The sequence below is a fragment of the Quercus lobata genome, chromosome 2 (genome assembly GCF_001633185.2).
Source record: "Quercus lobata isolate SW786 chromosome 2, ValleyOak3.0 Primary Assembly, whole genome shotgun sequence".
Classification (NCBI taxonomy): domain Eukaryota; kingdom Viridiplantae; phylum Streptophyta; class Magnoliopsida; order Fagales; family Fagaceae; genus Quercus; species Quercus lobata.
In genome coordinates, this window is record NC_044905.1 from 73,093,535 (window position 1) to 73,116,962 (window position 23,428).

Below are 23,428 nucleotides of genomic sequence, written 5' to 3' on the forward strand. Positions count from 1 at the left end.
TCTGTTCCTGTTTTTGAGAAATTTGTTCCTGTTAAAACTGAGAAACCTTTGATTGATTTACCCAGTCAAAGAGAAAAAGTTATGTTTAAAACTTCTCAGTCCAAGACTCTTGAAATTGTTGACAAAATGCTTTCTAATTTAAAGGTTAAAACTGAGGGTACTTCTACAAGTACTCCAACTGCTCAAACTATTTCCAAAAAAGAAATTGTTTTTGAAGAAAATACAGATTCTGATACTGTTTCTTCTGCTTCTGCAAAATGAATCTTTGATGATGATTTCTCAGAAATTAAAAGATTTATTGGGAACTCCAAACCCATGTCATTTACTAAAAACTGGTATTCAAAACCTACTCCTCCTGATATACAGTTTGAAGAGAGATCTTTTCAAACACAGTTTTCTGTTTCTGCTGATAAGCTTTATGAATGGAATATTGATGGTTTGTCTGAACAGGAAATCATTAATAAAATGAGTCACATGTCTATGGTTGGTATTGCTTATCAAAATAACCATGATCTTGATCAACCTGAAATTGTTAACTTGCTTCTTACTGGTTTTTCTGGTACTCTTCGTGGATGGTGGGATTCATACATCACTGAAGAATCCAAAGAGTCTATTAAACATGCTGTTAAAAAGAATGATGAAGGTTTGCCTATTTTTGATGAAAGTATTGGTCGTGGTATTCCTGATGATGTTAATACCTTGATCTATACTATTCTCAAACATTTTGTTGGTACTCCATCCAATATTTCATCCCGTGTTTCTGATTATTTGAATAATTTGAGTTGTCCAACTATGTCCGATTACAGATGGTATCAAGATGTCTTTACTTCCAGAGTGATGCTCCGGAAAGATTGCCATAAGCCTTATTGGAAAGAAAAGTTTATTGACGGTCTGCCTTCTATCTTTGCTCATAAGGTAAAACAAGAATTAATGGGTAAAAATGATTCTATTGATTATGATAACCTAACTTATGGTGATATTTTCAGTACTATTAAAAAACTTGGTATCAATATGTGTAATGATGAAAAATTGTTAAAACACCAATTAAAGAATAAAAGAAAAGCTAAATATGAAATGGGAAATTTCTGTGAACAATATGGTTTGCCTCCTATTGCTCCTTCTAGGCAAAAGAGTAAAAAACATGATAAAAGAAATACAAAAATAACTTTGTTAAACCTAATGATTTCTATGCTAAGAAGAAAAATGTTTCTAAAAAACATGTTAAACAAAGACCGGGTAAAGGTAAATGCTTTAACTGTGGTAAACCTGGACACTTCAGCAAAGACTGTAAGGAAAAACCCGGTAAGTTAAAAAACAAATTCAACATGTTAAACATTGGTGATAATGTGCAAGAAGAATTATTCAGAATCCTTGAATCAAACAACTCGTCTGATTCTTTGGAAGATGATTTTTCTTCTTCATCTGATTCTTGCTATTAATCTGTTGATGATTCTTCTGATTCCCCTAATATTAAAATTGGTTGTAGAAATTCTTGTTGCAATGTTGTTAATGCTCTCACCAAGACTGAAGAAGATGAAAAATTAATAATTCAACTAATAAATCAAATTCAAAATCCTGAATTGCAAAAAGAATATTTGGATAAATTTAAGAAAAATTTGATAAGAGATGAAATTGGTAAAAAACCAAAATCAACCATAAGTTTTGAAGAAACTTTGGAAAGATTTAATAAAAAGAAATCTAAAGAATTAACTGTTAATGATCTCCAAAATGAAATTCATATTGTTAAACAAGAGATAAATGAATTAAAACATGAATTTAAAAGCATGAAAAGTGATAACAATAATCTCAAACAAGAATTGACAATGTTAAAACTTGATAAAGATCTTAATAAATCCAGTAATGAACAAAATGAGCACAGTGATGGAGATGAATCCAGTCAACAGGCTCTTCTTTCTGATAAAGGTACTCCTGATACTTTCATTGATCCCCAACTTGCTTTTATTAATAAATTACTTCCGCCAAAATGGTTTACAAAAGTTAAAATTGTTGTTTCTCTTGATTATCATTTCACTGTTAATGCTATGATTGATTCTGGTGCAGACATGAACTGTATCCAAGAAGGATTAATTCCTTCAAAATATTTCGAGAAATCTACTGAAAGATTGGTTTCTGCTAATGGTTCTCAAATGAAAATTAAGTATGAATTGAATAATGCTCATGTGTGCCATGATAATGTTTGTTTCAAGATTCCTTCTTTTCTTGTCAAAAATATGACTGATAAAGTGATTCTTGGTCTGCCATTTATTAATGCTTTGTATCCCTTTCTTGTTGAACATGATGGAATTACTACTGATCCATTTGGACAGAAAGTAAAATTCAAATTTGCTTCAAAGTTTGAAATTGATATTGATAATCTGTCTTATAAGAAAGGTTCTCCCATGCATGAACTTGTTCAAGAACTAATGATGAATTCTGATAATTTTAAAGGTAATTTTCATAACACCAAAATGTTAAAAACTATCCATTATCCTAACAATATCAATGATTCTTTGCAGGAATCGGATAATGATGCGTGGATAAATACCACTAATAAGTGGGACAATAATAATATTCATATTTATACCACTAGTAAGTGGATTATTATGGAAAGAAAAAATAAGGGAAAAGCTCCTGCACAGGACTATCCTCAAAACAAAGGGTTCCCAGCGGGACAACCTTTTAAAATGCATGAAGGCGCATCTTCTGGTGTAAAACCCAGTGGATCAACATCCCTTCAAGGAGATGTCCCGGCAGAGGTGACATACTCTAATGGTGATATGTTAATTGTTTTACAAGAAATTTTGTCAAGAAATTTACAATTCCACAATGGAACCTGTTTAGAATTACCAAATTCTATTAAACTCATCCTTGATAGCCTTCAATTTGCTTTTATTGGAAACCACCATGATCTTTTCCAAAAAATTCTCAGATCCATCTTGTTAACCTTATTGCTCAAAATGAAGCTTATGTGAGCCACCAAGTTAACCCTATTTCAGAAAATAATCTTGCTTTAGAAAATAACTTTGCTTCAAAAAATGACATTGTTTCAAAAAATGAGGCTTTTGAAAGCCATCCTGTTAACCACCCAAATATCAAAGATGAACCCAATACTAGTCAATTCTTTGGCAAAGAGGACATCCATTCAATGGATAAAAAGACTATTATGGGCACTGAATATGCAAGAATGAGTCTTAAGACCCAATCTTTGTTGAAAAGTGCTATTGCCAACTTGCCAACAGACATACAATCTCATATTCTGGAAAGCAAGGCTATGTTTAAGTCTTCTGACTTATGGTTCGAACATTTCAAGATATTTGTTACAACTGCTATTCCTGATCCTGCTAATTCAGATGATTTTAGTGACATTCTTCAACAAGTTGATTGGAAAGAACACTTTGGGAGTAGTTTCAGAGTGTACGAAAAGAAACACCCGTTTCCCGACCTTCTAGTCAATTATGATGATGGTTCAGATGATGATAAGAGGAGTCCTGATTGGCTCTCCCAAATGTTTGAGTATGGCTTTATTAGGCTCATAAGACTAACAAGCCATGACCAAACCAGCCAGCTCCCACAAATCATTCAGACTGCTATTAAAAAATTTGAAAGTCCTTTTGTTTCGATTAGATGCTGGAGCACTTTGCCTCAATGGGAAAGAGATAACTGGATGAATTAGTCCTAGTTACAAGGTTTGTAGGATTACAAGGCTTGTAGTGAACAAAGGTGAATAAGGTAGTAAACAAGGTAGTAGATGCAAGTGGGTTCTCTCTCTAAGAAGGCTAGTTCTTAAGGGAAGAGAAATCAGAACTAAAATGTTGCTTCAGATCCTCGTTAAGGGACATCCCCCCTTAAATAGGCAAAACTTTGAGTAAACAGTACTCGTGAACAGTAAAAGTTAACAGTAAAAGATAAATTGCTGAAAGTAATCTTAGTATGACTAAAAGTCACGGGAAACACGGAGAATCATCTTTTCAGAACATTATCATCAGGAGTGAAAATTAACAGTGAAAGTCCACTAGTAAACAGTGTAGCATTTGGCCTTTATGCAGGCTAGACAAATAAGCTCAATCTTCTGGAGTGTTATCTTCATCATGTCCAAACAACTCTTGGTCGTATGGGAAATAGGGGTTGTGAGCAACAGATTCTTCTGAGGAGGCTTTGGATTCTTCTTGATTAGCAACAGCTTCTTCTGCCCATTTGAGTAAAGCTAGAAGAGCATCAGGATTCTTTCTCAAATTGTCAATAGAGGAGCTTTTATTCTGAACATTTTTGCCGGAAGAAGAAGAGAGAGCATCAGCAGGAGCAGGGGTTTGAACAAGGGAATGATCTTTTGCCATGGGCAAAGCAGCAGCAAATGAAGATTCTCTGGAAATAGAGACAACAGCGGTAATAATACGTTGAGTGTGAGGGAATTTGCCCCACCATTTTACATACCAATGCCTAGAGAGAACATCACCGTCTTTCTCATATTGCCGTCACGCGCAGAAAATTGGAGATATGTATTCTAAATTCATTAATAAATTAAACAACACATCCAACTCAGTCACCAGAATATGCAGAATATTTAGCAAAAATCAAGTCAATATTCATTTACCTTCTTACCCACACCGCCCATCCCAAGATTATATACGATGGCACTGTGTCCATACAAATGCCATCTCTCCATAACGGGGTATTTGTATGCTTCGAATTCTTCGAGTAAAGAGAAAGAAAGAAGATATGATGGAGAAGAATTCCACACCAAATTTGATCTGCTAAAATAGTGGGACTGGTTATGGGGGAGTGAGTTAACGCAAGAACGGAGATATAATATATAGAGCTTGGCTTAGAAATAGAAGGACGAAAATTGAAATTTGATTCAAGAAGATTTGAAGTCCGGGTTTAATACAGAGACAAAAACAAAATCTGGGATACAGAACTAAAGAGATTCGAACCTGTCATACCTTTATCTCATTTTAGTCACGAGAGTGAGATTCATACTTGTCAGACCCTTATGTGATTTTGGATCTTCCTACCTACGGGCAGTGATGAAAACTGAAAAAAGTTGTTAATAATAGATGGTTAAAGTCTGAAAAAATAGTTTACGATCACTGCTGGCCTCTCTGCTACTCAAAGTTTCCCTCTTCATCTTGAAACAACGCCCATATATGGCCACAGAGAGTACTGTCTTTTTCCTTTTGTTTTCTTTAGGTGAAAGGAAAGGACTTACTACTTGTCATGTCAACTGTGAAAAGACTTGCTTTTTTCTCTTGCATTGCATGGAATACCACGTCTGCTGAAGCCAACAGTATAAAATGTGCCTATGAGGCCCACCGTCTAAACCATTTTCACCCTTTTTGGGCCGAGGTTTATGACCCTAGTTTAGACAAATGGGAGGCCCTGGTTGAACTTGAACCTCCCACTATAATTAGTGCGTGTTGCTCTACTTTGGGCCGATGAAGATTATTGTTGCTTCTAAATATCTGTACAATGTGATTACTGGGTCCTGGGAAACTATAGTCTACTGGGTCTGGGTTGTGAAATTTTCAATGTCTGGCAAGCCGTGAAGGTTGGAGATATGATATGTTGGTTCGGCTCTCACATGGTTATGTACACATAACTAATAACTATGTTTAATATCGTGTCAATTTGATAGTTACTCTCCATGTTAAAATGGTATTCTTTGAATGAGGATAACTGAGTTGTGTTCAACAATTGGAATGGTATGAGTAAGACCCTTGACTAAACATAAGCTGATTTTTGGCCAAACTATAAGCAGGGAAGTATATTTATCCATAGGAGTTCCAAGGTCTTTTATTAACCCATGATACATATCTGAGATATGCTCTTCATAACAATAATATAAGCCACAACTCTAGAAAGTGCTTCAATAAATATGTGATATATGATCTTCATAAAATACAAGCTAAAGTAACAATCTGACATTTAAGAAATCAGTTAGTCAGCCCAGAAAAAGAAATCGACCATGGATACAATTTGTAGAGCTGGAAATGTTTAGCTGCATGTATTGAACACCTCAACAGCAAACACAAAGAGTGTGTAACTCTGTCTGGTCTCTTTGTTAACCTAGCCACCATTTGTAGTCCTAAGGCAGGCTCAACAAATGCATTTTTCTGGTAGCCATTTTTCATTTTTTTGCTTCCTGAATAGGTTTGCCCTTGGATTGAGCCTTTTCCTTTTTTTGATATTGGTACCATACTGTCTGCAGATTTGTGGAAGGTTCTTTATTTGTCAACTTAAATTGCGGGTTGCCTTTTGATTTTAATTTCATTATGAAGTGCTAATACCTGCAGTTTGAAAATGGTTCTTTTATTTCCTCCTTTGCAATTCCCTTTAAATTTTAAAGTCTAGTTTCCTATCCCATTCTAGTTATAAAACAATATAGAAAAAGGGAGGGGAGGCTCCTTTTTCCATCTTTAGAGTAGATTTCAGATTTCTTTGGAAACCACCACTAGTTTCCCTTTCCCCCCATTCTAGTAGATTTCAAATTTCATGTCATGAATGCAACCTCTTTATATTACTTAGGTGCAACTTTCTGAGATAGGTTAGGAAATTGATAAGAATTTGTTACACAATACACATACTCTGCATGTTACTCTCCCTCCCTTCCCCAAACTTTTCCTTCTGTCTTTGTTGTAAAGGGTAAATGTTTCAATCTCTTAGAAATTAGAGGGCTTATACACACAAACACAAAGGGAAAGAAGTGGAAAATGAAGATGAACTACTGAGGAAGAGAATAACTATTTTGTATTTTGTTACTCGCTTGGTTACAAATGGAACAATACATGAATTTAAATAGCCTTCATTCACTCTCTTAATAAATTTTTTTCGTTTGTCTTAGCTTTCATGCAAATTTATTTACTTCATGAACTCCTCACATGATTAAACTTCATTTACCTAAATAGTATGTTTAACTTCCAACAACTAAATAATCCCAACAAAAAAAAATATTCTCAACCATGCACCCTAAGACAAAAAATACAGCAAACCACAACCACTGATCTAAGCATTCACTGCTTCCAAATTACTAGCAAAAGAAAGGAGAGGCAGAAAGGTAATAACAAGGCTAAGGAGGCAAATAACGTTGTTGTGAGAAAATGAGGAGACAAATCAGCAGCAGCAGAGGCACCATTTCCAGTGCCTGTGTTAGGAGATGGAGTTGGTATGGGTGAGTGGACATAACTCCAAACGGAGTCAGACATTACTACCGATAGAAGCATTGCAAATATCATGCAAATTGAGGCAAAGGGAACCCATAACACTCTAGTTGCCATTTCCAGTGAGTTTAGGCAATGAGTAAGGCTTGTGTCTCGAAGTGGCAGCTTTATATATAGAAGTGCAGGGTGATGGAAGGTATAGGGTAGTTAATGCCGTGCCTTCTGTCCAAGTCTTCCTTATTTTAACAACTTGCTTACCATACAAGGCATTGGTCGATCTAGTAATCCACCAGTCAGGTTCAAACATTTTGTCTAGTTCTATTTAGCTAGTTCATGATGGAATTATTGTTAATTAATTTTTTGACAAATACTATAATAATTATAATAATACATATTATATATTATTAATCGTGGAAAAATAGTCAGTCCAAGATTATGATCTCTTGCATGGTATTTGATAAAGAGAATATGGAGGAAGAAGTCAAGGTGCCTTAAAAAGTCAATATTTAGCACGCTAGTGTTCACACAACAATAAAGAATGAATATTCTGCGTTTTGGAAGATAAACTATAAAGAAATTAAAAATATTTATTGTATTTCCATAGACTTGAGACTGTCTGGATCAAATTACGTGGTGGGCTGCCAAGAACTCCATCATGTTTACATTGGTCATTGGACAGACCAGCCTACAACCAAAAATTTTATGGCTTGATGCGGGTCAATTAAGGCAGTACAATGGAATTCTGAATTTCTAAAGCAGTTCATTGCTGCACAATATGAAATTAGTTACAACAGACTTGTATACTCCCGATCATTGAATATGTTATGCTGCTCATAGTTAGGTGAAGCTGATAAAGAATTTCCATGTGTTAACTTCTTCATTGTTCGCCAGGTTATGCTTTTTTGTTATTAGCAATTTGTTGAATGATTGATAGGGTTACATGATTCTGTATGTACTATTCAAGTAAGTCCAAGGCACTTTCAATTTGATGAACCATGGAACCTTCTTAGGATTTATGAATGCAGAAAGATCCAACAAAGTCAACTTGTACGGTTGGCCTAGGTATATTAGACCAATGTGACAGAGATGTGAAAACCACACACCCACACACACACACAAACAAAGATGAAATCGCTTCTAAATAGCCTTCTTAAGTTGGGATGACGTTGCTAGTAATTACTGCTTTATGCTTGTTCCTTCCTTATGCTACCATTTGCCTTAAAATCTTCATTTGTCAAATCCCACACCCCTATCTAATTGCCAAGAAGATGGAGAAAGAAAAATAAAAGGATCTTGCATTGCTAGGCTTTAGATTGTTAGAGATGTAATTTGTAAGCAAAAATATAATAACTTGCAAGTCAAATAGTCTGAGGCGGTTACTTTGTTTTAAGGAGATGCAAGTTTACTATACTTGTCATTCAACAAGAATTCTAGCACTCAATTTGTATTTCTAATCATTTGAATATTCTGAGTTAAATAGCTGTATCATTGCAGCAATGCCAAAGGCCTTCTAAGTAAATGGCAGAGGATGTCTTAAGTTAGACATATGATTGAAAGTCTAAGGCAAGCCAGTATATTGTACCTCAAGTGCATTAGAAATTCATAAAAGCATTGAATTGTGGCAGTTTATCATCTAAGAATCTTTCCATCTTGCACCCAACATAGTTCTTGTCAATTTTTGCTACTTCAAAAGTACTGTGCAAATTATGTTCAAGTATTATAATTGTGAGAACTGTGTGAAACCAAGCTGAAAAAGACATGAATCAGTACAAAGCTGTAATATCCATAGGAGTATTGCTTAGCATATTGTAACAGAAATACTTCTTCAGTTGTTGGAATAGCAACATGAATCATTCTAGTATTCCAGCCTATCAATAGTCCAATATTGGGTTGAATCACCACACCATTTATGTTCTTTCTCTAAGTTCTCTCACATTCTCTCCTTCCTCAAAATTATAGCCTAATTTTTTTTTATTAAGACAAAAGCTGGAAGTAAGAAAACCATGATAATTGATTCAGAACAAAAGAATAGAACTCTAGGAGCTCATTTGGCCAAAATGATGGTGATCCTCATTATATATGTTTCTTCAAGGAAAGATTTTTGTAGAAGTGTGGAGTCTTTTCTTAGCCACTATCTTCTTGTTTTGCCGGTACTTGAAGTCATTTTTTGATAGGCTATCTTGTATCATTTGGTTTTGTGGGAGAAAGTGAAAAACAAAAACAGATGGACCATAGGGGCCTTTCTGTGAAGTAAAAGGAATTTGCAATGAAAAGCTAACATAAAACTAAGGTGGCTTTGGCATGTGGTACTCAGACTGGGATATTCAAAAGGGTCTGATAACCTAGCATGTTAAATGTATATTCCTTGCACCAATTTTTGCTATTCCACTTGAGTGATGAAAGTCATTTGATAATTGACGCCCAATTCTTAAATTTGGGTCTTCTATTAGGAAACAAAAAAGAGTATATATACAACCAGTATTAGCTGTTTGTTGTTTTCATTCAATTGCTTATTCATGGTCCTTGAAGAGATGGTTAGATCTATATCCTCCCATGCAATTCTAATTTCTAGAATTTCTTCCCATTCTAATAGAAGAAGTACTCAGTTTTAATCTCTCCCCTAAACTAGAAAGAAATAGATTTCACTGGAAAATTTCCGGTGGAAATCAACACTAATGAGTTCCATTGTTATGCCTGCAACTTCAGCATATTACCATGAATAAAATTTGCTATTCATGTTTCAGACAAATAAAAAAACAATTGATCGATTTGGTATAAGAAACTGAATTAGACTGACAACTATCACATTGTGATCAGAATTATTCCCATGTTACTATGAATAAAACTACATCCAAAGTAAGAGTCTGATAACAACTTATCATAGCAAACAAGAAAAATTCATTCTCAAACATGCATCCATCAACACAAAACAGCTTGGAGGCACATGGACAAGTTCCAACATTTACTTCTATCAAATCACTAGTAAAAGAAAAAGAGGCCAAATGGTAATAGGAAGGCTAAGGACTCAAACAATGTTGTTGTGATCAGATGAGGGGAGAAACCAGCAGCAGCAGAGCCATCTCTGGTGTCAGTTTTAGGAGATGGAGCTGCTACAGGTGAGTGGGTGTATGTCCAACCAGTGTCACACATAACCACTGCTACAGGCACTGCAAGCATCATGCAAATTGAAGCCAGTGGAATTTGAAGCATTCTAGTTGCCTTGTCAAGTGAAGTGAGTTCAGGCAATGAGTGAGCCTAGTGTCTCAAAGTGGTAGCCTAAATAGTAAATGCCAAGCCTCTGCCCTAATCTTCTTTATTGTAGCAACTTGCTTATTAAACAAGGCATTGTTAGAATAATTGATTTAGTCAATCAACCACCCAATCAATTAGTTAGATTCAATATTTTTTTTCTATTTAGTTAGTCCAAGATCATTTTAGTCAGTCCAAGATTACATTCTCATGCATAATTTGTGATAAAAATTGAACGAAGGAAAAGTCATGACACCTCTAGAGTCAATATTTAACAGGCTAGTGTCTCACCAGAACAAAACTCCCGCCTTTTGAAAATGAAGTATAAAAATATTTCTTGTATCACCATAGACTTGAGACTGTTTACATGGTGGGCAGCCAAGAACCTATTATATGGCATGAGGCTGCCTACAACAAAAGAGACCATTTACAGCCTGTAACAGATCAATGTAGTGCATTCTATGATTACATTAGAATTATAAATTCCTCAGATATTGAAACATACGTGCTGCTGCTCCTTGGAAAAGCTAATATAAAGAATTTATCTTTATAATTTTAATTTTCTCAAATGTTAACTTGTTGACTATTGATGAGGTTATGCTAATAAACTATATTTTATTAATGGGAATTTGTTGAATGTTCCTTAGAGTTGATTGTGTTTGTATCGTTCATGTCCAATTCGATTTGATAAACAACAAACTGCCATTTTTTTGGACTACACAGATATAAATAATCTTAACATCTCCAAATAGTAATGTCTTTATATATTAGGATCCAGCAAATCAACAACTACTGGTTATCCCTCTTGATTTCAACACTGGCCTAGGTGTATCAGACCTACATGAAAGAATTGAAAACTGCAATAAGAGAGAGAGATGAAAAACACTTACCATTCATTTTGATTTCTGTTGGCATACACAGGAGGGATAATATAATTCCACCCCCCGCCAAATAGACCTTACACATGTATGCAAGAGAGGGCAATGGCATACACAGGAGGGATAATATAATTCCACCCGCTGCCAAACAGACCTTTCACATGTATGCAAAGGAGGGCAATGGCATACTGGAGGGATAATATAATTCCACCCCTGCCAAACAGACCTTTCACATGTATGCAAAGGAGGGCAATGGCATACAACAGGAGGGATAATTCCACCTCCCCCCCCCCCCCCCCCCCTCGCGCCAAACAGACCTAGAATTGGATTTTGAAGCTGGATGCCTCATCAAGGAAAGGTCTTTGCTGCAAGAGAAATTTTTGGTGTATGAAAATTGAATTAATGCATAGTGTGTCGAAGCTGAAAAGGAGATGTGGAAGTGGAAGTGGAAGTAGTGACAACTTGTGAAAACTGGCAAACAGAAATGTTTTGTGCTGTATGGAACAGCAGTTGAATGACTAAACATTTCAGAAACATTTGTTCTCTCTCATTCTCTTCTTTCTCCACAATGATTAGTCTAGTTTTTTCTAATGCAAAACAACAACAATCTTCTTCGTAATAAGAACTAAGTGAAACAAAACAATGAATTGAGAACAAAAGAATAAAACTTAGGATCTTGTCGCACTCAATAGGATTGAGTACTAAATCAGACATACCCTATCATTTGTATGAAAGTGCATTGTACTAATTCAGACATACCCTAGACTACATATTAGTGCGGCCTCTAATACGAAGGTTAATGGCTCTAGATGCCATGGCTCTTAAGTTTGCTCTGGCTAAGGAAAGAGAGCTGCTAGATTGCTCACTGGTTTCCCTAAAAGCATCCATAAACTCTTCTCTCTGCAACCTTAGAGCTAGTGCAGCATCCTCATCTTGGCTCAACATCCCTCTTCTTGCTCTCACCCTTGTATCTCTACTTGAAACCCCAGGTTGGCTACTTCGAATCCTCACATTATTATAAACCCCTCTTTCCTGGCTTTGATCCTCATCTCCTCTCTGAGACCTTATAGCTAATGCAGCATTCTCAACATGGCTTACTGTCCCTCTTCTTCTCCTTGAACTTGTATCTCTGCTTGATACACCGGATGCTCTGGTACTTTCATTCCTCAGATTATTATAAAAGGCTGTTTCTGGGATTTTACACCCAGCTTCTCGACTATTCAAGGCGCCGGCTGCCTTCCTTGCTTCTACTTCGTGTGGAAAGAGAAGCTGTATTGTGTTCCAAAGAACTGTGTTCACGGTGCAAGATCTTCCATTGCTGCAAATTCAAGTAAAGGGGTGTAAAGTAAATCCCAAAAATATATTTCAATGATATAAAACTCCCCTGAGCTATTGCCTTATAATTGTAGCTAAGAATTACCTTATTAGTTGTCTGCACTTTGGGCACTTTTTCCCACATTTATCCGCAGCAGATCGCAGACATTTCTTACAAAAACTACAATTGAAGAGAAAAACTCAGGACTAATTGATCCACTACTAGACTTAAGAATGTGAAATCAAAGAAACTAATCAACACTAAGAAAGAAATTAGAGAAACAAATGCATGGTATATTTGGTAGCATGTCATTGCCCAACAAATGCACTATTACTAAACAGTGATATGATTCAAGTCAAATTGGACTCAAGTGGAAAGCCACAACATGGTGAAATGAAACAAGAGTTTATTATGACAAAAATAAGATCCTTTTTGTCTATATGGTGGTACATTCAAATATTAGGTTTTGTTAAGTTAACTTTGAGTTTACCTGTGTCCACAAGGAGTAGTACTAGGTTCAAAACAAATCTCCAAACAAATCTGTAAGCAAATTAGACCCAATTAAAATTATTGGAGAAAAAAACCAATATAGTCAATTTAAACTAGTCAACAAAACTATCATAAAAAAAAAAATTCTTACTGCGCAAGATAGCTCTTCTCTAAGCTTATCCATACAAGGAAGACCTGAACTTGAGCATGAAACACTAGAATTTTGCTCTGGTGATTCATTTGCTCCTTTCTTCTTTTCATCATTCACAACATTTTTCATTTCTGGATTCTTTTTCTCGCTCTCTGTGCCTGAATATTACCCAAAATCAATCATTTCCTTTTCCTTTATAGTTTTCCCAGTAATCAAACAAGATACTATTAAAAGAAAAAGAAACCCAGTAATCCATAATCTTAAGTCAGACAAATTAATACCTTTTCTTGTAGTTTCTTCTTCATCTAGATCAAGAACCGCAACTGGGATTGAAATTGGACTCTTTCTCTGAGCCCTACGTTTCCTAAAACACATAACAATAGTGTCCCTTTAATTGCCAAGAAAAACGAAAAAGAAAATCTATATCCCCAACAGCATTAAATCCCAGTAATTATCTCTTCCTAATTATCTCACTAATCAAACAGAATATATGCAATCTTTATGCTAAAATCTAAACTAATAATTGGGTTTGTCATTGTGAACGCTGTACCTTCTTGAATTGCTGGGTGGAGTCTTGAAAAGTAAATCAGAGCGTTTCTTGTTCTTAGTCTCTCGTTCAGGCGTGTCCTCGACGACAAGGCTTGCAAGCAAGAGAGCCTCTTCATCCCAACCAGCCAAGGCCGCCATAGATTTAAATCTGGGGCTGAATACACCGTCCACGTTTTGCCCATTTGCAACTGGGTTTTTTGGACTTGGTTTTGGTTCTTCTACACTCACCATTTTCTGCAGTAATTTTTATTATTGGGCTTTTGATGTGAGAGCGAAAGAAGAAAGATAATGGGTACTATTCTGCAGAGAAGGAAAGGTTGGGACAGAGAAGGAAGGAAGTAGGGGATTATTTTTTCCAACGGTCGATTTTTTTGAATCAGATGCTGTTTTAACTTTTCCAACGGCTATAAGGGTTTGTGAGGCAAGGGATTCTTTTTTAATTTATTAAAAAAAATGTGAGGAAGGTTTTACACTTTTACATACGAGTACTCAGACAACTACCATTTGGTATCCCTCAATCTTCCACCGTTAGATTATGATCGGTGAATGTTGATGATTAGAGGCTTATAAGGAAATTTATGATGCAGTATTGCGGTTGCTCACTTGCTTTTGCTCACCGAGTTAATTGCTTTTAAGTATTTTTTCCCCTCAAAAAAACAAAGCATTTTTTTTAGAATACGGGTTGTTTGGTACATGTGTTTAAACATATGTTTTTAGTTTTTAAACAATATTCATGTATTTTTACATATTTTTTCACCTACACGTATTTCCAAAAAAACTGAAAACTATTATTTGAACACACGTACCTAACGGGCCCTAAGTATTTTTAACACACACGGTGAGAGAAGAAAAGTTTTTTTAAAGAAACTTACAGTGGTGTATATCCAAAATAGCCTAACTCTTGGATACACATCACAAGCTTAAAAAAAAATTTTTTTTTTTTTTAGCAAGGAAGAGTTCTATTTCTTATTGCTTCATGTTAATAGGTGCCTTTAGGGTAATTGCAGTGGTGTATATCCAAAATGGTCTAACTCTTGGATACACAGCACAAGTTTTAAAAAAAAATTTTTTTTTTTTAGCAAGGAAGAGTTCTAGTTCTTATAGCCTCATGTTAATAGGTGCTCTTAAGGTAATTATTGATAAATCATTTAAAGAAAGTTTTGACATTATTTTTATAAAAAATATAAAAAGTGGTAAAAAAATTAATTATTTTATTTCTTTCCGTTAGAGCATCGGTTAACTTTTCCATTTCTTATTTACAATAAAAATTTCCAATTTGATCAATTATAGAAATTTTGGGTATATTTCCAACTCGTTTGAGTTTTGATCAAAGGGTTTTTTTTTTTTTTTTTTTCTTTTAAGAAGTATTATGTCAATAATATTTTTACAATATTTTTACAACAAATCCTAAAGGGTAAATTGTTACTGATTCTAATTTAAATTCACTATTGATTTTTAATTTTTTTTGCCTACTAATAACAATCAATAGCAACTTGTCACTTAAGATTTATAAAGAAAATGTTGTGAATATAACATTTTTCTTTAGAGAATTAAGTTGAAATACTAAAGCCCTGCAGTGATTTTTTTTTTTTTTTTTTTAAAAAAAACCGTAATTTTAAGGGGAGCACCTCAATGACACTGATGCTTAATTGTAAGGTTTAGCCCATGACTGATGACTCTTCATAGGCAAAAAAAGAAATGGTTTAATAAGAAAATTTGACTCTTCATAGGCAACAAAATAATGGTTTGGTAGGTGACCTTAGTAATTATCATGAGATTTGTGGTTCAATAGAAATATCAAGGCGCCTCCTCCATTACAATAAGAGGGGAAAAAAAAAACCTTACAAAATCTTATAGGCTTGAGGCTTAATTTATTGTTTTTGAAACTCTAATATTTAATTTGTTAAAAAAAGAAAGTGTTGAAGTTGATTATCATATAGGCTAGTTTTAGATTTTTTTTTTTTTTTTGGTGGGTTTAAAAGGGACTAGTTTTAGCCACGTCAAGAAAAGTCAAGTGGGAGGTCAAAAAGGCACAGAGATCCTATGTGGCAATTTCTCATTTGCCATAGCAGAGGCGTGGCAGTATACTATTAATGGTCTTCTCTTCTTCGAGGCAAGAAAAGTGTAACTCTAGAGACACCTTTTGGCAATACACTATTATACCACATTAATAGACTATTAACGTGGTTGGTGGAGGGGTGATGGTGGGTATATTTCTCTACCAATCATAATTCGTTATGTGACGAGTTGTGATATTTATTGTGCCAAAATATGTGACACCAGAATTATTCGCAAGAAAACTCAAGAATTCAGAAATGAAGATAGGGACATGGAGGTTCTCCAATTCCAAATGGGTCGTGCTTTGCTTTTGCCTCTTGCTTTCTCCGCAAATTATTCAGGTATCTTTTCTGATATTTATATGTATATATGTGCAAAACCCAAATAGGTCTTTCTATATATAAACTTTTTTTTTAATAATATAAAAAAGTACGGAGTGTCCCAGCAACTTGTTATTAGTTGCTATGAGATATTTTGAAAACCCGTGAATCGATATTGTGGTGGGTTCCATGTAGACCTTGGGTTAGTTAATTTTTTGTTAAATTTATTGTTTTTATAACAAAAACTCATATTTGTATTGTATATCACAATTCAAGATAGGTTCCAAAATGTAAGGGTATGATTGGTACTGTTTTTTTCTTTAATTTTTGTTTTCAAAAATAATGTTTGGCAATTCAAAATGAATAGAAAACAAAAACTGTTCTTAAAACTCAATTTATGAAGAAAATTAAAAATATGTAAAATATTGTTTTCAGTTTCTAGTTTTAAAAGTCAAAGAAAACACATATTTGATTTAATGTATCTGTCTCATTTAATGAGTTAACATTAGAGTTTAAATCATAATAACAACATATTTTAGTATTTTTTATTTTTTTCTTAAAAAATATATTTTTTAAAATTTTAACTAACCAAACATGTTTTTTATTTGAAGAATATAAGAAAATTATTTTTTCTTTATATTCCCAAAAACAAGTTTTTAAAAATAGAAAACAAAAACTGTTACCAGATCAAACATATGCAAAAAATTTTGATATAGGGGGATGAAAATAAAGTTACTGTGGGTTGACACTGGGTAGAATTCATTAACACGTGCTAGTCTCCTCAAGTTAGTACTACAGTGAAGTGAAGTAAATGTCTTGCTTTTAGCTAAATCTACACAAGACAATACTATAATGACTTTATGTTTACTTATGAACTGATTTGGTTTTTACTTTGGAGTAAACCGATATTCTCCAATGGCCCTTTTGTAATTGTTCTATAGGTAGGATAATCTCAATTGCAGCTCAATTTTACTTGTTTATTGATTTAGTTCTATATCAGAAATTGTGCTTTTAGATGGATTGTGTTTATAAAACAAAATTATTATTATTTTGGCCAAAATCCAAATTACACCATTTAAGTTTAGGTGAATTGCCATTATCATCCCTAAAGTTTAGTTTTTGTCATTTAGTCCGAAACTTTAACATTTCTGTCAAATTGGTTATTCCATCCATTACCATCTAAAAAATTATTGTTAAGACCGGTAAAATGATGTCACATCACATATGTGAATAGTGTCAATTTTATAACCGTCAATGGACTGAAGGACCAACTTGACAGGAATGTAATTTTAAGCACTAAAATGATAAAAAAAAAAAAAAAAACTTTATGGACGAAATTGACAGTTCACCCTAGCATACAAAGTGTAATTTGTATTTAGCCTTCGTTTTTTTGGTTCTTTCTTGAACCTCTTCTGCAATATTTTATAACGACATTATCATTTTTCTTAGTATAATGAATGTGCCTTTTATACTGCAATATTACTGACCCCTTCCATTATTGTTTGCTGCCCCAGGGTTATAAAGAATCTGAAACTGCAAGGTTAGTGGTTTAGATTGTTGGATTTGAAAATTTGGAATAGGCTAGCAATTTTTGGTGTCCATGTCTTAGTGTTACCTATTTTCCTGACATAGATTCTTTAATTAAGGGGAACCTAAATCGTGAATGCAACCTGAAAAATGTGGCATTAATAACACCCTAAATTTTATAACTGCAAAAATGTATTAAATGATTGTGTTTTGGTGGCATATATTATCTGCCTTGTCAATGTTTATAAGTAATATTTAAGTTTGATGTTCAGAACTCTAAAGCTAGAGCAGGAGAATGCTGCTCATGAGGTACATTGTTCAAAGAGAAAGGAGTAGGGCTGCACAGAAGATAATTGAGGAGGTATCAGAAGATTCTGATTAAAATTTCTAAAAGACAGTATCTGTGGTACTTAAATTTGATAACGTTATCTCATGATGGGTGCAGTATCTAATGCCCTTTGTGGAAAAAGAACGATATCAAATGTCAATAAGGTGTAGGCTTCACTCAGACAATGACCTTTACAGAGATCAGGAACAACACAAGATCCGTGTAGATGTAAATGAATGGAAATGTGGATACTGTAGAAAAAGGTTTTATCAAGAGAAATACCTTGATCAGCATTTTGACAATAGACATTATGATTTGCTGAATGTGGTATGTATGTGGTGCTATTTTTCCTAGAATTGATGGTAATTGATTTATTTTTTGTTTTAGAACATTTAACATGATTGGGTTGTAAATGACAAATCATACAAGTAATGTCCCATTTGGTTATTTTGTGGGTATTCATTTTCCTGCATTGAAAAAATAAGATTAACAGGCTTATGAATTGTAATATTGACCCTAGTAGTTGAGATAATTCATAGTGATTCTGATGATAATGATGATGATGTTAATTATACTTGGTCTCTCTGGTAAGTGAAATGATACCACTCTTACTCTCCTATGGCATAACCTACAGTATGTAAAATAGACTTGAGTATGGATATTAGATGAATTTGTGGAGGTGTTGGATTATCAACCCACAGAATTTAGGACGAGGGAACATGGCTGATTTTGTGATGTTTTAGATTTTTCCAATTAATCATCTCAAGGTAATATGATGTGTCTGTATAACATGGTGTGCTTGACATGGGTACCTCATTTTAAAATATTTACATGACGTAGGAGTGGTTGTGATAAGGAGACTTGATATATGTTTTTTTAATTCATTTGTTGGACAATCCAGTGAAATGCAAACCCAAAAAAGCAGGAATTTCTGGTACACATTATAAGCCTTGTAGCGTCATACAGGTGGATTTTACTTAAATGTTTGTAGCAGCAGGAGGTGTATATATGATTTTGATTGTAGAAGACTATGCATAAAAGTGATCCCTAGGACCCAAAGAAAACCAAAAAAAGAAAGAGAGATTAACTAGCATGCCTATGCAAAGCTTTTAACCTAAAAGTCATTTTGAATGTTCTCTCTAAAAGGCCTATATTCATTGACATTCCATAAACCAGACAACTATTATATCAGTGATCTATTATAGACAATTGCATGACAAAGAAAACATAATAAATGCAGAGTATTTTTTATGAACAGACTATACTAGCATCATCACAAGTATGACACACAAAATATAGAGACTCCAATTTTCATTGGTCAAAGTTTATATCCTTTTTTTTAACCTAGTACTTTTGGGTTATCTTGATAATTTTTCATTTTTGTTTGTGCCTCAAATTTCACTTTACAATCATTGTCATCTCATTTTTAATGTCTTAATAACTAAACACTTCTATGGAGCTGCATCTTTTTTCACCTACCATTCTTCTGTTGATGTCTTTGGCCTGTCTATTTGATTTAATATCCCACATCTTTGGTTCATGGTCTCACGTTTAGATTGCATTTCTTCTAATTTTCTTGGTAATCAAAATTCCTCCGGGACTTTGTCAAACATAGTCCTTCCATTGTCTTAAGTTTAAATGGTACATTGGTAATTGAACCATGGGATACTTGTGCTGAATCCAGAGTCACAGCAGGTGCTTGGCAGATGTATGTGGTGCATTGCATTGTGACCTTGTGATGGACTCCACTCCTCGCAAAACTAAGTGCAATCCTGCTGCTGCTTCAAGGAATCAACATCTGTGTGAGGTGGCCTATGATTGATGTCTTATAAATTGTTGATTCTAGCATTCCTTGTAGTCATATTTTAATTATTCTGTGCAGAGCCTAGCTGACAGTTGTTTTCCAGTCAATGAGGGTCCTTCAGCAAGCCGCCTTCATGGTAATTGTGACTTTGTCATAATTGCAACTTTATGATCTCATATATAGTCCTACCAGATAGTGATCTTGCATTTTGATGTTATCCAATTGTGACAGAATTCTTCCTATGGCAATTCTGTGATGCCCACACTTTTAAAGGTGGTCAGAAACCCTTCTCTAGGGGGCACAGGGTAAAGTTCACCACCACATTTACTTTGTTTTATGATCAATTATACTTTCCAAGCATGCAAACAAGTACCAAACCATATGGCTCTACATTTTGTAATTGATCTCCTAAAAGTCTGATAGAAGGAAAATAGATATCCTTCTTTTTTTCTACGTTCCTCTGCCACTACGGTCTAACCTTATTTTTATGGTAAGTTAGATCTTAGATTTTAGGAAACTCTGCAATAAAAAACTCATCAAAACCAGATGATTGAAGTAAATCAGATTAATTTGTCTCTCTAAAGGGAGCTTTCTGTGATACACACCCCTTACAATCAGACTGCAGTTAGCTTCAAGCATGCTCATGCTACATTTGGAATCCTACACATTTTTTGCATTTGACAAACCTAAATTGTGTATAGAAAAAAAGGTTGTACCCAATGCACATTGTTCCCACTTTTGCGAAGTTTGGGAGGTGATTGGTAGGCAGCCTTACGCCCTTACCCCTTTTTTATTTTTTAAGAGGCTGATTCCAGCTAAACTGTATATAAGCTATCCTTAAATTTAAGACTTGGGTAGTTTTGTTGGTTCTTTCTTATTTATTTATATCCATGCTGTTTCATATGTGCAGAAGACTAGAAATGTGTTCTACCTTATTGTTTCCATTTTGACTATGATGCTGTTGCTGCTTTTCTACATCTTCATTTATATGCACCGGAGGTATTTACTCTCTAATTTCTTTGTTTCCCTATTTATGGAAGCTTTTCAAATGGATTCACAATGTTTGTTATTTAACTTTGCAGGGGAATGAAAGGGGGAACGGTACAGCTGAAGCACATCTCAAAAAGTGTGCAAAAGAAAAAGCCCTCGTAGTTGGTAATTTTTCCATAAACCATGATAACTGATTCTTTTTCTATTGGTTTCTGTGAGAGAGAGAATGAGAGGAGATGTATTGTATCATTACAATTTAAAAATCAACTGATATTACTTGTTCCATTATCTGTATTTTTGAATTTTGAATAGTCGGAATGTAGAGAAGCAAGATTTGTAACAATGCAACTGTCAGGTAATTTGATTAACTTGATAAAGATTTCTTTGATCCCCTCCTTGTATAAAGCTGTTTGTGTTACTTCTGCTTAGAAGGATATGCGTGAATGCATTTTAAATAGCTAAATTCACTTTATAAGAGCTACTTTCCTGCTACCTATTGGTAAAAAGGGTTGCCATGGCTTGGAATTTTTCTGCCATTAGCCTTGCACAATCACAGAAAGCTTTTACTTATTGTTTTTAAGAAGGGTAGAAATGCATAACAGGAAGAATCATTGACTAAGGATGATCCTATCCCATTTTCTGTAAAGATGCTGGAGGGATGCCACCAACACATTCGTTGTCTTGGTCTGAGGCCTCTAGTTATGACAAAGAATCATCACTTGGCACAAGTATGGCCATCTTTCTTGGGTTCCAACGTTTTTCAGTTTTGTCATGGACCCTGGATGATCTTTGATGCAGAATTGGGTAACTTCTGCATCAAAATTTGCTTTTCCGTCTAGGTGCTTCAAATTCCTGCCCTAGGGAAGGAGATACACGAGAGGTTATCTTATGAGACTGTTTGATGAGACCAATTTCTCATGTAAGAGACCCACACATACTATGAGAAAGAGATCTTATGAGTGTAATTTAAGTTTTAACTTTTTTTTAGGGGAGGCATCATTATAGTAAACGAAAACGTAACTTAGACATAAAAGATGACCATAAATAAGTCTTTTTTTTTTCCACCACCTAATATTTGAGGTCTCATGTCTTTGAAGATAACTTTCTTTGGGAGAGGCATCATTTTAGTAAAGGAAGATAACATAAAAGATTACCATAAATAAATCTTGTTTTTTCCTCCCACCTATAACCTTGATCCTCTCTCATCATAACTAACTTCATATTCTCAGTCATTATCTTTCTAGTTTATGCACCGTATCAAACTAATACTGAAAGTAGCAATTGACAAAATAGGACACAACTTGCTTGAAAGTAATGAGTATTAGTTAACATCAATTAATATAAAACAACCTCCAGGTATCTATCATTATCTTTATGAATTTTAATATTGCTAAGTATCTTTATGAATTTTATACTACTAAGCAATGATGATGATATATTTGAAAATAATGACTAATGAGCATTAATTATTTAACATCAATTTCTCTTATATTAAATGACCTCAAAGTATACATCATTATTCTTATGAATTTAATACTACTAAGCAATGATGATGATGGTTTTGATATTGACGATATTGAGGAGCGAGATGACGCAATGCACCTGCTTGAACCATCTAATTAAAATGACTAATCACCAAGTTGGTGTTTATTAGTTGGGGTGCGATTTTGTCAGCTAATGTGGAGGACAGTCCATCGAACATGCTGGAATTTAACTTGTTTTTGATTGCTTGCCCCTTCTCTTTAGTTATTTATTTATTTGAATCAATTTCAGTTATTTGCCTTAAATTATGAAGTCTTTTGTAATATCTATTCTAAACTATAAATTTTTTCATTCAATACTTTAATTATGAAGTCTTTCAACGTTCAAATTAGTGTCAAGATTATCAAATTAATGTGCAAGTCACATAGTAGGATGCACTAATTTGTCAAACTTAACATAGTACATGTTAATTTGTAATGGCCATCCCATCCCACTTTACCAATTTTACACTATTTTGAATGTTGGGATGTAAAATGCAAATCAATATTGCATTAGGCTGGACAATACAAATTAATGACTTTATAGACATCAAGCCTTGATGTGATGACAAGTGTCTTTTACTAGAAAGACGATAAGTTACGGTCAATGGCGACTCCAGGAATTTTTATCAGGGTGTTCCTATAAATTTTTAGTAATTTTTCTCAAGAATTTTTCCTAGGGTAGCAAAAGAATAAACAATAAACTATAAGTTCATTTAAAATATTAATAAAATTATTAATTATTGTTATTTAGTTATTTCATTAATTTGTTTGTCTTTTATAAACTATAATTTGTTATATTATTGTTTCATTAATTATAAAATTATTAATTGTTGTTTAGCCTAACATAATTTAATTTGTTTGTCTTTTATAATATATTGATTAATTAAATTATTAATTATTGTTTATTAGTTGCTTTCTCCAATTAATTATTGGTAAATTAAATTATTGTTTATTAGTTGCACTAGCACACATCCCATGTGCATTTACTTCCCCCAATTCAAATATCCACTCGGCCCCATGTGCCCATCCACCCCCCCACCCCACTCAATAGACAAGCCTCATGCCTGATGCCCCCATCCAATCAGAAAATTTC

At 34.1% G+C, this 23,428-nt stretch overlaps 2 protein-coding genes across 4 annotated transcripts; one reads left to right on the forward strand and one right to left on the reverse strand.

The window, feature by feature from the left end:
• Window positions 1-11,721: 11,721 nt before the first annotated feature.
• Window positions 11,722-14,165, reverse strand: LOC115976519 (putative E3 ubiquitin-protein ligase RING1a). The gene is made up of 6 exons (XM_031097833.1): window positions 13,787-14,165; window positions 13,518-13,600; window positions 13,237-13,394; window positions 13,087-13,136; window positions 12,702-12,776; window positions 11,722-12,599 (listed from the first exon to the last, which is right to left on the reverse strand). Exons 1-6 carry the CDS (start codon window positions 14,014-14,016, stop codon window positions 12,047-12,049), a joined length of 1,149 nt encoding a protein of 382 aa, XP_030953693.1. The 5' UTR covers window positions 14,017-14,165; the 3' UTR covers window positions 11,722-12,046.
• Window positions 14,166-16,123: 1,958 nt separating this feature from the next.
• Window positions 16,124-21,255, forward strand: LOC115976520. Of its 3 annotated transcripts, none has more exons than XM_031097834.1 (9): window positions 16,124-16,184; window positions 17,678-17,703; window positions 17,963-18,051; window positions 18,136-18,345; window positions 19,703-19,825; window positions 19,901-19,958; window positions 20,054-20,127; window positions 20,733-20,821; window positions 20,905-21,254. In XM_031097834.1, the coding sequence occupies exons 3-9, from the start codon at window positions 17,986-17,988 to the stop codon at window positions 20,972-20,974; spliced, it is 690 nt and encodes a 229-aa protein (XP_030953694.1). In that variant the 5' UTR covers window positions 16,124-16,184; window positions 17,678-17,703; window positions 17,963-17,985; the 3' UTR covers window positions 20,975-21,254. The 3 variants fall into 3 exon arrangements, with proteins under 3 accessions (XP_030953694.1, XP_030953695.1, XP_030953696.1); XM_031097835.1 differs by lacking the exon at window positions 16,124-16,184 and having other exon boundaries at window positions 17,576-17,703; window positions 20,905-20,977; window positions 21,125-21,142; XM_031097836.1 differs by lacking the exon at window positions 16,124-16,184 and having other exon boundaries at window positions 17,576-17,703; window positions 20,736-20,821; window positions 20,905-21,255.
• The last annotated feature ends 2,173 nt before the right edge of the window (window positions 21,256-23,428 follow it).

Coding starts and splice junctions, on each gene's coding strand:
- LOC115976519 (XM_031097833.1), bottom strand. CDS start 14,016: ATGGTGAGTGTAGAAGAACCAAAACCAAGTCCAAAAAACCCAGTTGCA. Junction 13,395..13,517: donor AGAAGAAACTACAAGAAAAG/GTATTAATTTGT, acceptor GGTAATATTCAG/GCACAGAGAGCGAGAAAAAG. Junction 12,600..12,701: donor AAGTGCAGACAACTAATAAG/GTAATTCTTAGC, acceptor TTGAATTTGCAG/CAATGGAAGATCTTGCACCG.
- LOC115976520 (XM_031097834.1), top strand. CDS start 17,986: ATGCTGCTCATGAGGTACATTGTTCAAAGAGAAAGGAGTAGGGCTGCA. Junction 20,128..20,732: donor CCTTCTCTAGGGGGCACAGG/GTAAAGTTCACC, acceptor TCATATGTGCAG/AAGACTAGAAATGTGTTCTA. Junction 20,822..20,904: donor TTCATTTATATGCACCGGAG/GTATTTACTCTC, acceptor TTAACTTTGCAG/GGGAATGAAAGGGGGAACGG.